Source organism: Petromyzon marinus, chromosome 74 (genome assembly GCF_048934315.1).
Source record: "Petromyzon marinus isolate PM22_M1 ecotype Great Lakes invasive population chromosome 74, UKy_Petmar_22M1.pri1.0, whole genome shotgun sequence".
NCBI classification, from domain to species: Eukaryota; Metazoa; Chordata; class Hyperoartia; order Petromyzontiformes; family Petromyzontidae; genus Petromyzon; species Petromyzon marinus.
The window spans coordinates 9300389-9314617 of NC_133740.1; the positions used below are offsets into that span (position 1 = coordinate 9300389).

The 14229-nt window shown below is 53.9% G+C and overlaps 1 protein-coding gene across 1 annotated transcript in view; it reads left to right on the plus strand.

The window, feature by feature from the left end:
* The window catches only part of GRIN1 (glutamate ionotropic receptor NMDA type subunit 1), an 87250-nt gene that overhangs the window by 20501 nt on the left and 52520 nt on the right, over nucleotides 1-14229 (plus strand). Inside the window, exons 6-9 of the mRNA XM_076056098.1 lie at nucleotides 502-567; nucleotides 5516-5616; nucleotides 8892-9013; nucleotides 12461-12635. Coding sequence (XP_075912213.1) covers nucleotides 502-567; nucleotides 5516-5616; nucleotides 8892-9013; nucleotides 12461-12635 — 464 coding nt within the window. The remainder of the gene's footprint in view (nucleotides 1-501; nucleotides 568-5515; nucleotides 5617-8891; nucleotides 9014-12460; nucleotides 12636-14229) is intronic.

Here is a 14229-nt window from a genome sequence, read left to right on the forward strand (position 1 = left end):
CCCGTACTCCCACTCAACTAAACCTCCAGCTACATCCCACCTTGCAAGACCCGAGCGATCCACACCGATGCCCTACCCTAACACATCTTAACTACACCCTATACAACCATCCCCCCACCAACTCACGCAACCCTACCCACCTGTACCCCGACCCAACTACACCCTCGGTTACATCCCACCACGCAACACCCTAGCAACCCACAGCCATGCCCCACCCAACCACACCTTGCTCCACCACTCCCTCACCCACCCACCCACCCACCCGCCGACCCACCCACGCAACCTTACCCACCTGTAACCCCCCACCTACCCCCCACCCTAAACCCACTCGCAACTTGACCCCACGCGCGTGCGCACTGCTCCACGAATTCAGACGCTGTGTGTGTCCCCCCATGTGTCTCCAATCCCCCCCGCCCCCCCCCCCCTCGTTGCGCGGCCATGCCATTTGACCTCGTGACGCCCCCCCCTCCTCCCCCCAACCCAACCCTGTCGTGCCGTCAGAGTAAATATCTCAAGAGCTATGAGAGCTACGACAACCTTTTACCCGACAACGAGCCGGGACCCAAGGTACCTCTTACCGCTCCGGCGAGCGAGTGGCCCCTTTCGAGACGGCATGCCCCCACCGTGTGCACGCGTCCGGCCCCGTGGGGGGGGGGCTTCTTTGAGGGCCTCCCAGCCGACGAAACCCCTGGAAGCATCCTCGATTTGTGTTGGTTTTCTTTATTTCGGCGATGTTTTTTCCTTCCGTTTCTTTTCTTTACGGAGTCTATTTTTTTTGTTCCACCCTTTGCTTTAGTTATTTCCTGGTAAGCGTTAACTACTACCACCCTAAGCCCCCCCCCCCCTCTCTCCCCCCCCACCCCCCCACCCCCCCAGAAAAGCACCCATCTTGCGGATTGAGCCACGACGCTTGCCTAAGGACGGTCGAGAGACCAGAGGAGGTTGGGGGGGGGGGTAGTCAATGGAGAGGAGGTTTAGGAAAGGAAGAGAGGAGGGGGGGGGGGGGGAGAGTGTTGATAGGCCACATGGAGATGCACAGTCATACTGTGTGTGTTAGACAGCCCGAACCCCACGGATGTGCCAGTGAGGAGGTGCCCGCTGGAGGCGGTGGTACAGACAGAAGTAGAGTTTGAGTGTTGCCTCCTTCCCATGTGTTGGTTTTCTCCCGGGCGCTCCGGTTTCCTCCTGTGGACGAAAACTGATTTACAAATCATCTGCAAGGAGAATCTGCCTGGAAATGAGCTGTTTGGTCTTAAGGAAATAATCATCCAAATTACGCTTTTAAGCATCGTGGTCTTTAGGTTATCGGGTGGAGTCGGTACCTCGAGCTGTTAGCTGGGTCTACAACTTTTTCCCTTCCCCTGCAGAGTGCAGCACTTAGTAATGGAGGAACAGGGGGCTGAGCAAGCCTCAATCACAATTAAAAACCAGAGGAACACAGCGTCACAGGCATGCTTGTATTTGGGTGCAGAGGCATGTTTTCCTGCTACATGCGGAGGATGTCAATGACATTTTTGTCTGACGAGTCTGCTTTCCAGGGAATCGGAACCATAGAGGATAACAAAAAAACAGATTTAGAAGATAGTCCGGCATTAATAAACCAACCCAAGGACACGGAGGTAAAAAAATTGAATGCCGAATCCTAAAAAACTCGACCCACCCAGGGAAAATTGGGTTGTGGAAGCAGCAGACAGACCAGTTGGTGAGCTATAGAAGTATATTCTTGGTTCTTTCGGTAAAGCTAATCACTCAGCCATTTCAATGCTAAATTATATGCTAATTCCTTTGTCAAGGGGCTTTGTTTCCTCTCACACAGCTTAAAGGTCGTGATCTGAACGTGGCTCTTTCACTCCAGCGCTGTCCTACCAGACAGTCTCGTCCCTTCACCCGATGAAGGCCGCTTGTGTTGTGGCTGAAACGTCGTGAGAATATTATTGTGTTATTTTATTTTATCAATTTATTATTTTATTCTCATTCTACGTGACTTTACCGAAAGAACCAAAGAAGATGAATCATTGCAGTCACGAAAGCTTTAAATCGAAATCTTTCGGTAAAGTCACGTTGAAGGGAAGCATCTAAACAAACTGTCAAATCGCTATCCGTGGCGCCAACGTTGTAAAATAAATAAATAAATACAAACCGCCACTTCTTTCAAATGTTCTTGCCGTTGGGTTTCACACCTGATGATGACTGTTTGTATTGCAGTCGAAACGTCGTGACGATTTCATTGTTTTATATATATTAATTTATTGTTTCCCTTCAACGTGACTTTACCGAAAGAACCAAGAATATGAATCACTGCAGTCACGAAAGCTTTAAATCAAACTTTAGAGCTATAGAAGGTTTAGGGTTATCACACCCTGCGACTCTTTGAGGTTTGATGATACCATTTCGCCAGCATGAAGCTATTGAATGAACAAAAAAGACTTTGACTCTTTCCAGCATAAATTCATGCGGTGTTACGATGCTCAAACACCAGATACACTCTTATAACAAGGCACCAATTCTGCACTAACCACACATACGTGTGTTATGTGTTTGCATTGTCCTTGTATTATTCGCCTTAAGACGGCCTGTTGGTCCAGCACTGGTGCGGCAAAGGCATGAAACATGCATTTCGTTTCGCTCGCCACAAATGTTTGGTTCGTGCAGAATCGATGCCTTGCACGAGGTATCCATTTGGCGTTTGAACATCTTAACACCTCCTGTGTTTATCATTCAATATCTTTAGAGGTTCGTTTTTGGTGACGTTATTGCCTTGAGGAGTTGGCTACAAGTGACGGGAATGAGCGGACGGCCGTTTGGAATTGAGGAGGGGATAAGATGATGATGTTGATGATGACGATGATGAAGACACCAGCAGCTGGCTCATGGTCACAGGATGGACAGGATGGACGTTTGAGACCAGGTGCTCAGGTGACCGACTGCACACCAATGCCAACTTCCACTTGAAGGGCAATTCAGATGCCTGGTTGCTGTAAGCTTGGTTGAAGCGTGGTGGCATCGCCGCGAGATGGGGGCTTAGGGACCCGAGAGAGCCAGATAATGTTATTTTTTATTTATTTTTGCTCGCATTATCTCATTTGAATGACGCGCAGGTCTTCGCAGAGGTATGTGGCGATTGCCTGCCTTTATTTAACCTTAAAAAGCCTGATCTCCCTCTTCCGCCCTCACCCCGAACTCCCTCTCACCACCTACCCCACGTCGCAACTTTGAGCACAATACCGGTTGATTTCCGTTAACGCTGCAACATATTTATTTTTCATAAATATGTGGATGATTTTGTTGTTTTAAATATAGTTTTTGGTTTTTGAATTCCCTGCTGAGCCACCCTTGTAAATACTATTAAGAGAGAGGCCGGTTAACTCCCCCCCCCTCCCACCAACACTCTCTCCCCTCCCCCACACCCCTAAACCCACCCACCCTGGGGTCACTGAAGGGGTCATCCTCCCCTTCGCACGAGGTCACCTCGATCTTGACCCCCGGGTGATCCCGCATGCTCACAGGTGACCCCAGGTGGCCGCTGATGCATGTCACACGCGTACGCGAGCACAACGCAATGGCATACTGTGTATTATATTGTTATTATTATTGTGTTGGCATCATGACAGTCACCTGAAAAGCAATGCCTTATGTTATCAATGTTAAAAGTTGGGTAGAGCAGATCTGAAACTGTCACTCATGGGGAACACTAGAATATGCGGGCACTTTTGATGTTTTTACGAATGTATGGCTGTTGAAAGGAAACCACCCACTGTCGTCCAACACATTCGGTCGATTGGCCTCGAGTTACATACTTTTTTGGCCAGGTGTGAGAGAGAGATGTGAAAATTACCCGGCTGTCTGTGTCTCTCCCGTCCACAGGCCCTGGTGGAGTTGCACTGCCTGCACACTCGATAGCTACCTTAAAAGCCTGATCTCCCGCTACGCCACCATTGGCAACCCTAGCCCTATAGCGCCTCTCTGCTCCACTACTGGCGGCCATTTTTATCTACCGCCTGTATACCGCCACCTGCTGACTGTAGACGAAACCGGGCAAGCAGCAGCATTTTTTGTGCATTCCCAAAGGACCGCCATTTTGCCTTCATGCCACGTGGCGTTTCATAGGAGGAAGTTGAAACAGAAGGCATTGCTTCATGGGTGACCCTTGCGATAAATGATCCGAGTCTGCATAAAGTGGCGGCGAGCTCAAGGTCGTGGCCTCACCATTGAGCAAACGCAGCTCGCTAGTCGAGAGGTTGGTTTCTTGACGCCAGGTGTCCGGTGATTCTGCTGGGGGTATTGATGATAGTCGTGTGGCCTGGGTGGTGCCACGCATAGGGCACTTTAGACTCGCAATTTCGAAGGCAGAGAGGTCATACCCTCATCAGTTGTCGTGACGGCTTTTCCACTTTACCCCGTTTCCCCCGTTGTCTCCCCTAACGGGATTCAAACGCGGGTTGTTCGACCGTGATCGGGAAACTGTTGTTCACTTTCAGAATAGCAGAAGCGATCGCATTGGAATTCTAGTAACGGATGCACCGATTGGCGCACGGAGACATACAAGCTGCACCGCACCTGCCACAATGATTGGTCAGCGGCAGCCATCTTGGGGCACACGGTGGCAAGGCCCAGAGTCGCCGCTTGATACATTTCTTCGTGGCTACCTGGGCAATGGAACCTGAATAGTGAATTAGTTAGTTTGAGATAGTTATAGTTAGTTCATTCAAACTATTGACTTTGGTTCGACTGTGGCTTGAATGATCAAGGATGATCAATCTCGAGGGTTGTCATTTGGTTCAAAATAAGGGATGGTGATGGACTGTGCCTCGCGAAAGCATCTCCCGTGTGTCGGCAAAAAAGTGAAGCTCAGAACCTCATGCAAGTGTCCGAGTCCCTGATTTACTGGGTGTACGAGTCCTTCTTGAGTCCATGGGTATCTTGCTTCCAGTATCTCCGAATCCCCAAGTGTCCCTTGATCCCTTCAGCATCTGACTCCCGGGATCTCTGGGTTGAGTCGATACTGCAAGTTTCTAGAATCTATGAGTCTCTGAAAAAAAAAATCAAGGTCACTCTGTTTTTAGAGTTTCCGTAATCTCCAGGTGCCCAGGCCATATAATCTCAGAGTTCTCGTTTCTACAGAACCCCAGAGTGTCCAGGTGCAACAACCGCTGAGCCACAAAGCCTGTGGGTCACCAAAGATGACCTTTGTTTATCGTGAGGCAAATATTAATTCGGAGACACGGGCCTATTTTACAATGGACACCGACGGTTTAAATACGTGCAGCTGAATTCCCCTTATTCTCCTGCTCCAGGAGCGTCCAAGGCACAGATGCTTTGACTCCCGAAATCGGGGAGCCGTGGAGCTTTGAGCGTGGATATTGATCAATTAATCTATGGGATTCGGGAGACGTGAAGCCAGAGACCAAGTGATCTGGAAGCTGGGATCAGGGGCAGGTGGAATCACGGATTTCAAGGTGCTGGGATCAGGGTGTGGGGAACGTGGAACTCGGCTGAGCGCTGTTCTCATTCCCAGACGGAGAAGACCATTCTGTTCCCGCCTGGATCGAAGAACGTCACGTTGCTTCTGAGCGAGGCGCGGGAGGTGGAGGCCAGGGTCATTCTCCTGGTGGCTGAGTGAGGAACATCACCTGCATCACCACCACCGCCACCACCACCATGAGACTTAGACGTTACCCAACTTCTCGCCAGCGTCATCACCAGCCCCCGTCAGAGGACGCGTGGACGTAGCCATGCACGTGGCCGCCTCTTATCCAGCACCGCGGACGCGGAAGCGGTGGGGCTGGTGGATCACGCACAGATGGGGTTGTGGAGGTTCCCCTTGTCCCGTGGGTGGGTGTCGAGGAGGAGCAGTCTTCCCCCTGGCTCTGGGGCGAAAATGTGGACTCCGCCCATTCTGTCTGTACGGTGGGGGGGAGGGGTGGGGGTCTTCTCTGGGAGCTCCGGTTTCCTCCCATGTGTAGACGCTCATTCATTGGCCGGTGACACCTTAATGCATAGAGGATGGCAGAGCTTGGGAAGCTGTTGGCAGCGCCGGCTCCTCCCCACCGCCGCGTGGCTGCTGCTGTTGCCTTCCAGCTCGTCTGTGGTTCCTCCTTCTTGCGCCTCTGAGTCGTCCTCTCTCTCTCTGAGTCATTCTCTCTCTCTGAGTCGTCCTCTCTCTCTCTCTGAGTCATCCTGTCTCTCTCTGAGTCGTCCTCTCTCTCTGAGTCATCCTCTCTCTCTCTGAGTCGTCCACTCTCTCTCTGAGTCGTCCTCTCTCTCTCACTCTCTCTCTGAGTCATCCTCTCACTCTCTCTCTCTGAGTCGTCCGCTCTCTCTGAGTCGTCCTCTCTCTCTCTCTGAGTCGTCCTCTCTCTGAGTCGTCCACTCTCTCTCTGAGTCATCCTCTCTTTCTCTCTCTCTCTGAGTCGTCCACTCTCTCTCACTCTCTCTCTGAGTCGTCCACTCTCTCTCTGAGTCATCCTCTCTCTCTCACTCTCTCTGAGTCACCCTCTCTCTCCGAGTCGTCCACTCTCTCTCTCTGAGTCGTCCTCTCTCTGAGTCGTCCACTCTCTCTCTGAGTCATCCTCTCTTTCTCTCTCTCTCTGAGTCGTCCACTCTCTCTCTGAGTCATCCTCTCTCTCTCTGAGTCATCCTCTCTCTCTCTGAGTCGTCCACTCTCTCTCTGAGTCGTCCACTCTCTCTCTCTGAGTCATCCTCTCACTCTCTCTCTCTCTGAGTCGTCCGCTCTCCGTGGTCGTTGCGTGGATTTTGCTCCGGGCCCTCCCGGTTTCCCCCCCCCTCCACATCAAGAACCCGTGTGCGCGTTTAAGGCAACCTGGCTGCAGCTGCTGGCGATGATCTGTGATTCCGCGCGACGATGGCAAGGCCACTTCGTTCAGCTATCGTGTGGCGATGTATAATTGTACTGATAGCTGAAGAAATCCGGCACTGGATTCTGGTCGGTGCCGGATTCTCCTAGCAGCAAAAGTCGCTGCAAACGTAGTAGCTACTACACGTGTAGTAGTAGCTACAAATGTAGTAGCTACTACTACACGTGTAGTAGTGTAGTAGCTACTACACGTGTAGTAGTGTAGTAGTTACTACACGTGTAGTAGCTACTACACTACTACACGTGTAGTAGCTACTACACGTGTAGTAGCTTAGTAGCTACTACACGTGTAGTAGTGTAGTAGCTACTACACGTGTAGTAGTGTAGTAGCTACTACACGTGTAGTAGTGTAGTAGTTACTACACAGCTACTACACGTGTAGTAGTGTAGTAGCTACTACACGTGTAGTAGTGTAGTAGTTACTACACGTGTAGTAGCTACAAATGTAGTAGCTACTACACGTGTAGTAGTGTAGTAGCTACTACACGTGTAGTAGTGTAGTAGCTACTACACGTGTAGTAGTGTAGTAGCTACTACACGTGTAGTAGTGTAGTAGCTACTACACGTGTAGTAGTGTAGTAGCTACTACACGTGTAGTAGTGTAGTAGCTACTACACGTGTAGTAGTGTAGTAGTTACTACACGTGTAGTAGCTACAAATGTAGTAGCTACTACACGTGTAGTAGTGTAGTAGCTACTACACGTGTAGTAGTGTAGTAGCTACTACACGTGTAGTAGTGTAGTAGCTACTACACGTGTAGTAGTGTAGTAGCTACTACACGTGTAGTAGTGTAGTAGCTACTACACGTGTAGTAGTGTAGTAGCTACTACACGTGTAGTAGTGTAGTAGCTACTACACGTGTAGTAGTGTAGTAGCTACTACACGTGTAGCAGTGTAGTAGCTACTACACGTGTAGCAGTGTAGTAGCTACTACACGTGTAGTAGTGTAGTAGCTACTACACGTGTAGTAGTGTAGTAGCTACTACACGTGTAGTAGTGTAGTAGCTACTACACGTGTAGTAGTGTAGTAGTTACTACACGTGTAGTAGCTACAAATGTAGTAGCTACTACACGTGTAGTAGTGTAGTAGCTACTACACGTGTAGTAGTGTAGTAGCTACTACACGTGTAGTAGTGTAGTAGCTACTACACGTGTAGTAGTGTAGTCGCTACTACACGTGTAGTAGTGTAGTAGCTACTACACGTGTAGTAGTGTAGTAGCTACTACACGTGTAGTAGTGTAGTAGCTACTACACGTGTAGTAGTGTAGTAGCTACTACACGTGTAGTAGCTACAAATGTAGTAGCTACGGGCCCCGCACTTTCAAGGGCCCCGCGCTAAACGCTTTCAAGCTATCAATTCCTGGTTCAATGATTCTGCACTTGCTCTATTACTATAGTACTACACCGCCTTCGACTTATACGAACGACCGGGCGTTTAGGGTCAGCGATTTGTCGTATTATCTGGCCGTATGGCAAATGATGAAATACAAATTGCTTTACTATGCAAGTGAAAAAGACCATTGTGTTTTAATATTTATGTGTTTATTTATTTGTTTAGGGGGCCTTTATAACAAGTGCTAGAGGCCAGGCACTTGCTTCATCCGGCACTGCGTATAATAGCAACTCGGTGGGCATTATACCGGGGGGAAGGATATACAAAATGCTAAACAGTCGCAAAATTTCGACTTAAAACTTTCGCGACTGCAGGAATTCATATTCTTGGTCCGTCTGGTGAAGTCACGCAGATAGACAATAAAGAAAAAAAATATAAAAATAATAATTAAATAACATTGAAATATTAAAATAAACGCTAAAAAAAACCTTCGACAGTTTCTTGATTTTATTTTCAATCGTATTTTTTGTATCTTATTTTATTATTTTTATTAAATTTTATTATTTTATCATTTCATTTTCTACCGACGTGACTTTTCCGAACGAACTTTAGAATAAAGAGCTAGTCAAAGTTCAGTTCCTCTTGCGAGGGTCAAGCGGTGATGCCGTGGCGACGTTTTCCAGGGCCGAGGACGCGTCCACGGTTTACCGCGACGCGGCGCTCCTCAACATGACGGGCAGCGGCTACGTGTGGCTCGTGGGCGAGAGGGAGGTCTCGCCCGCGGCACTGGTCAACGCGCCTGAAGGTGACCACCCACACACACACACACGCACACACACACACGCCTCACACACACACACACACGCCACACACACGCACACACACACACCCCACCCACACGCACACACACACACCCCACCCACACGCACACACACACACATGCACCCCACCCACACGCACACACCCCACCCACACGCACACGCACGCCTCACACACACTCACGCCTCACACACACACACGCACACACCCGCACACACACGCCTCACCCACACGCACACACGCCCCACCCACACACACACACGCCTCACACACACACACACACGCCTCACACACACGCCCCACCCACACACACACACGCCCCACCCACACACACACACGCCTCACACACACACACACACGCCTCACACACACGCCCCACCCACACACACACACGCCCCACCCACACACACACACACCTCACCCACACACACACACGCCTCACCCACCCACACACACACACGCCTCACGCACCCACACACACACCTCACACACACACATCTCACACGCCTCACCCACACACACCCATCCCACACACACACACCTCACCCACACACACACACACCTCACCCACACACACACACACGCCTCACCCACACACACACACCTCACCCACACACACACACACCTCACCCACACACACACACACGCCTCACCCACACACACACACCTCACCCACACACACACACACCTCAGCCACACACACACACACGCCTCACCCACACACACACACACGCCTCACCCACACACACACACACGCCTCACCCACACACACACACACGCCTCACCCACACACACACACACGCCTCACCCACACACACACACACGCCTCACCCACCCAACTGCAACACCCGCCCGCCCCACACACAAACACCCACACCCCACACACCCCACACACCCCACACACCCACACCCCACACACACACACCCACACACACACCCATACCCCACACACACACACCCACCCCACCCACACACACACCCATACCCCACACACACACACCCACCCCACCCACACCCACACCCCACCCACACACACACACCCCACACCCACACACACACACACACACACACCCACACACACACACCCACACACACACACCCCACACACACACCCATACCCCACACACACACACACACACCCACCCCACCCACACCCACACCCCACCCACACACACCCACACACACACCCCACCCACACACACACACCCATACACACACCCCACACACACACCCACACCCCACACACACACACCCACCCCACCCACACCCACACCCCACCCACACACACCCACACACACACACCACCCACACACACACACCCACACACACCCCACACACACACACCCACACACACACCCCACACACCCACATCCCACACACACACACCCACACCCCACACACACACACCCACCCCACCCACACACACACCCCACACACACACACACACCACACACCACACACACCCCACACACACACACCCCACACACACCCACACACACACACCCCACACACCCCACACCCACACACCCCACACACCACACACACCCCACACACACACACACACCCACACACACACACCCCACACACACACACCCCACACACACACCCCACACACACACCCCACACACACACCCCACACACACACACCCACACACACACCCCACACACACCCATCCGCCCCACACACAAACACCCACACATCCACACCCCACACACACACACCCCACACACACACACCCCACACACCCCACACCCCACCCACACACACACACCCCACACACACACCCCACACACACACCCCACACACACACCCCACACACACACACCCACACACACACCCCACACACACCCAACCGCCCCACACACAAACACCCACACATCCACACCCCACACACACACACCCCACACACACACACCCCACACACCCCACACCCCACACACACCCCACCCACACACACACACCCCACACACACACACCCCACACACACACACCCCACACACCCCACACCCCACACACACCCCACCCACACACACACCCACACACACACACCCACACACACACCCCACACACACACACCCACACACACACCCCACACACACCCAACCGCCCCACACACAAACACCCACACATCCACACCCCACACACACACACCCCACACACACACACCCCACACACCCCACACCCCACACACACCCCACCCACACACACACACCCCACACACACACACCCCACACACACACACCCCACACACCCCACACCCCACACACACCCCACCCACACACACACCCACACACACACACCCACACACACACCCCACACACACACCCCACACACACACCCCACACACACCCAACCGCCCCACACACAAACACCCACACATCCACACCCCACACACACACACCCCACACACACACACCCCACACACCCCACACCCCACACACACCCCACCCACACACACACACCCCACACACACACACCCCACACACACACACCCCACACACCCCACACCCCACACACACCCCACCCACACACACACCCACACACACACACCCCACACACACACACCCACACACACGCCTCATCCACCCAACCCCCCCACTCACCCCACCCACCCCACCCACCCCTCACACTTCCCCCCCCCGAACCCCGCCACGTTGACCTCACGTTGACCTCACGTTGACCTCACGTTGACCCCACCTTGACACAACATTGATCCCACCCTTGACCTCCACCCCACCTTGACCTCCCTTCCACATCGACCGATCCTGCCTTGAATACCACTCCACCCAAACCCCCTCCCTCCCGCTCCATAACCTTGATCCCCCCTCCCCCTCCCCCTCCCCTCCATAACATTGATCCCCCCTCCCCTTCCCCTCCATAATCTTGATCCCCCCTCCCCCTCCATAACCTTGATCCCCCTCCCCCTCCATAACCTTGATCCCCCTCCATAACCTTGATCCCCCCTTCCCCTCCCCCTCCATAATCTTGATCCCCCCTCCCCCTCCATAACCTTGATCCCCCTCCCCCTCCATAATCTTGATCCCCCCTCCCCCTCCCCCTCCCCTCCATAATCTTGATCCCCCCTTCCCCTCCCCCTCCATAATCTTGATCCCCCCTCCCCTCCATAACCTTGATCCCCCCTCCCCCTCCATAATCTTGATCCCCCCTCCATAATCTTGATCCCCCTCCATAATTTTGATCCCCCTCCCCCTCCATAATCTTGATCCCCCTCCCCCTCCATAATCTTGATCCCCCCTCCATAATCTTGATTCCCCCTCCCCCTCCATAATCTTGATCCCCCCTCCATAATCTTGATTCCCCCTCCCCCTCCATAATCTTGATCCCCCCTCCATAATCTTGATCCCCCTCCCCCCCTCCCCCCCCTCCCCCCTCCCCCCCCTCCCCCCTCCCCCCCTCCCCTCCCCCCACCAGGGCTGCTGGGCCTGCAGCTGCAGCACGGCTCCAACGAGAGTGCCCACATCCGCGACGCGGTGGCGTTGCTCGCCCACTCCATCAAGGAGGCGACGGAGAGGGAGAACGTCAGCGAGCCCCCGCGGGGCTGTGTGGGCAACACGGCCGTGTGGAAGGGAGGCCTCACGCTCAACCGGTGAGGCTCGGACTCGCTCGGACTCGCTCGGACTCGCTCGGCCCGGCCCACGGGGGACCTCCCACTCCACTCCCAAACTTTCAGCCCGAAGCCTCCGCTCCGCTCCGCTCAGCTCAGCTCCGCTCCACTCTACGCGGCTCCACTCAGCTCCGCTCCACTCAGCTCCGCTCCGCTCCACTCCACTCCGCTCCGCTCCACTCCACTCAGCTCCACTCAGCTCCACTCCACTCAGCTCCACTCCACTCAGCTCCACTCAGCCCCACTCACTCCATCCGCTCCGCTCCGCTCAGCTCCACTCCACGCGGCTCCACTCAGCTCCACTCCACTCAGCTCCACTCCACTCAGCTCCACTCAGCTCCACTCACTCCATCCGCTCCGCTCCACTTAGCTCAACTCAACTCCACTCAGCTCCGCTCCGCTCCGCTCAGCTCCACTCCACGCGGCTCCACTCAGCTCACTCCATCCGCTCCGCTCACTCCATCCGCTCCGCTCACTCCATCCGCTCCGCTCCACTCCACTCAGCTCCACTCACTCCATCTGCTGCGCTCCACTCCGCTCCACTCAGCTCCACTCAGCTTCACTCACTCCATCCGCTCCGCGCCACTCAACTCCACTCCCCTCAGCTCCACTCAACTCCGCTCAGCTCCACTCCACTCAGCTCCGCTCCACTCCACTCAGCTCCACTCCACTCAGCTCCGCTCCACTCCACTCAGCTCCACTCCACTCAGCTCCACTCCCCTCAGCTCCACTCAACTCCACTCAGCTCCGCTCCACTCACTCCATCCGCTCCACTCCGCTCCGCTCCACTTAACTCCACTCCGCTCCACTCCACTCCACTCAGCTCCACTCAGCTCCACTCAGCTCAACTCAGGTCCACTCCACTCAGCTCCACTCAGCTCCACTCAGCTCAACTCCACTCCACTCAACTCCACTCAGCTCCACTCAGCTCAATTCCACACCGCTCCGCTCCACTCCACTCAGCTCCACTCACTCCATCCGCTGCGCTCCACTCCGCTCCACTCAGCTCCACTCAGCTTCACTCACTCCATCCACTCCGCTCCACTCAACTCCACTCCCCTCAGCTCCACTCAACTCCGCTCAGCTCCACTCCACTCAGCTCCGCTCAACTCCACTCAGCTCCACTCCACTCAGCTCCGCTCCACTCCACTCAGCTCCACTCCACTCAGCTCCACTCCCCTCAGCTCCACTCAACTCCACTCAGCTCCGCTCCACTCACTCCATCCGCTCCGCTCCGCTCCACTTAACTCCACTCAGCTCCGCTCCACTTAACTCCACTCCGCTCCACTCCACTCCACTCCACTCAGCTCCACTCAGCTCCACTCAGCTCAACTCAGGTCCACTCCACTCAGCGCCACTCAGCTCCACTCAGCTCCACTCAGCTCAACTCCACTCCACTCAACTCCACTCAGCTCCACTCAGCTCAACTCCACACCGCTCCGCTCCACACCACTCCACTCAGCTCCACTCAGCTCCACTCCACTCCACACCACCCACTCAGCTCCACTCAGCTCCACTCCACTCAGCTCCGCTCCCTCCACTCGCTCCATCCCTCTCTCCATTTCCTCACTCTCTC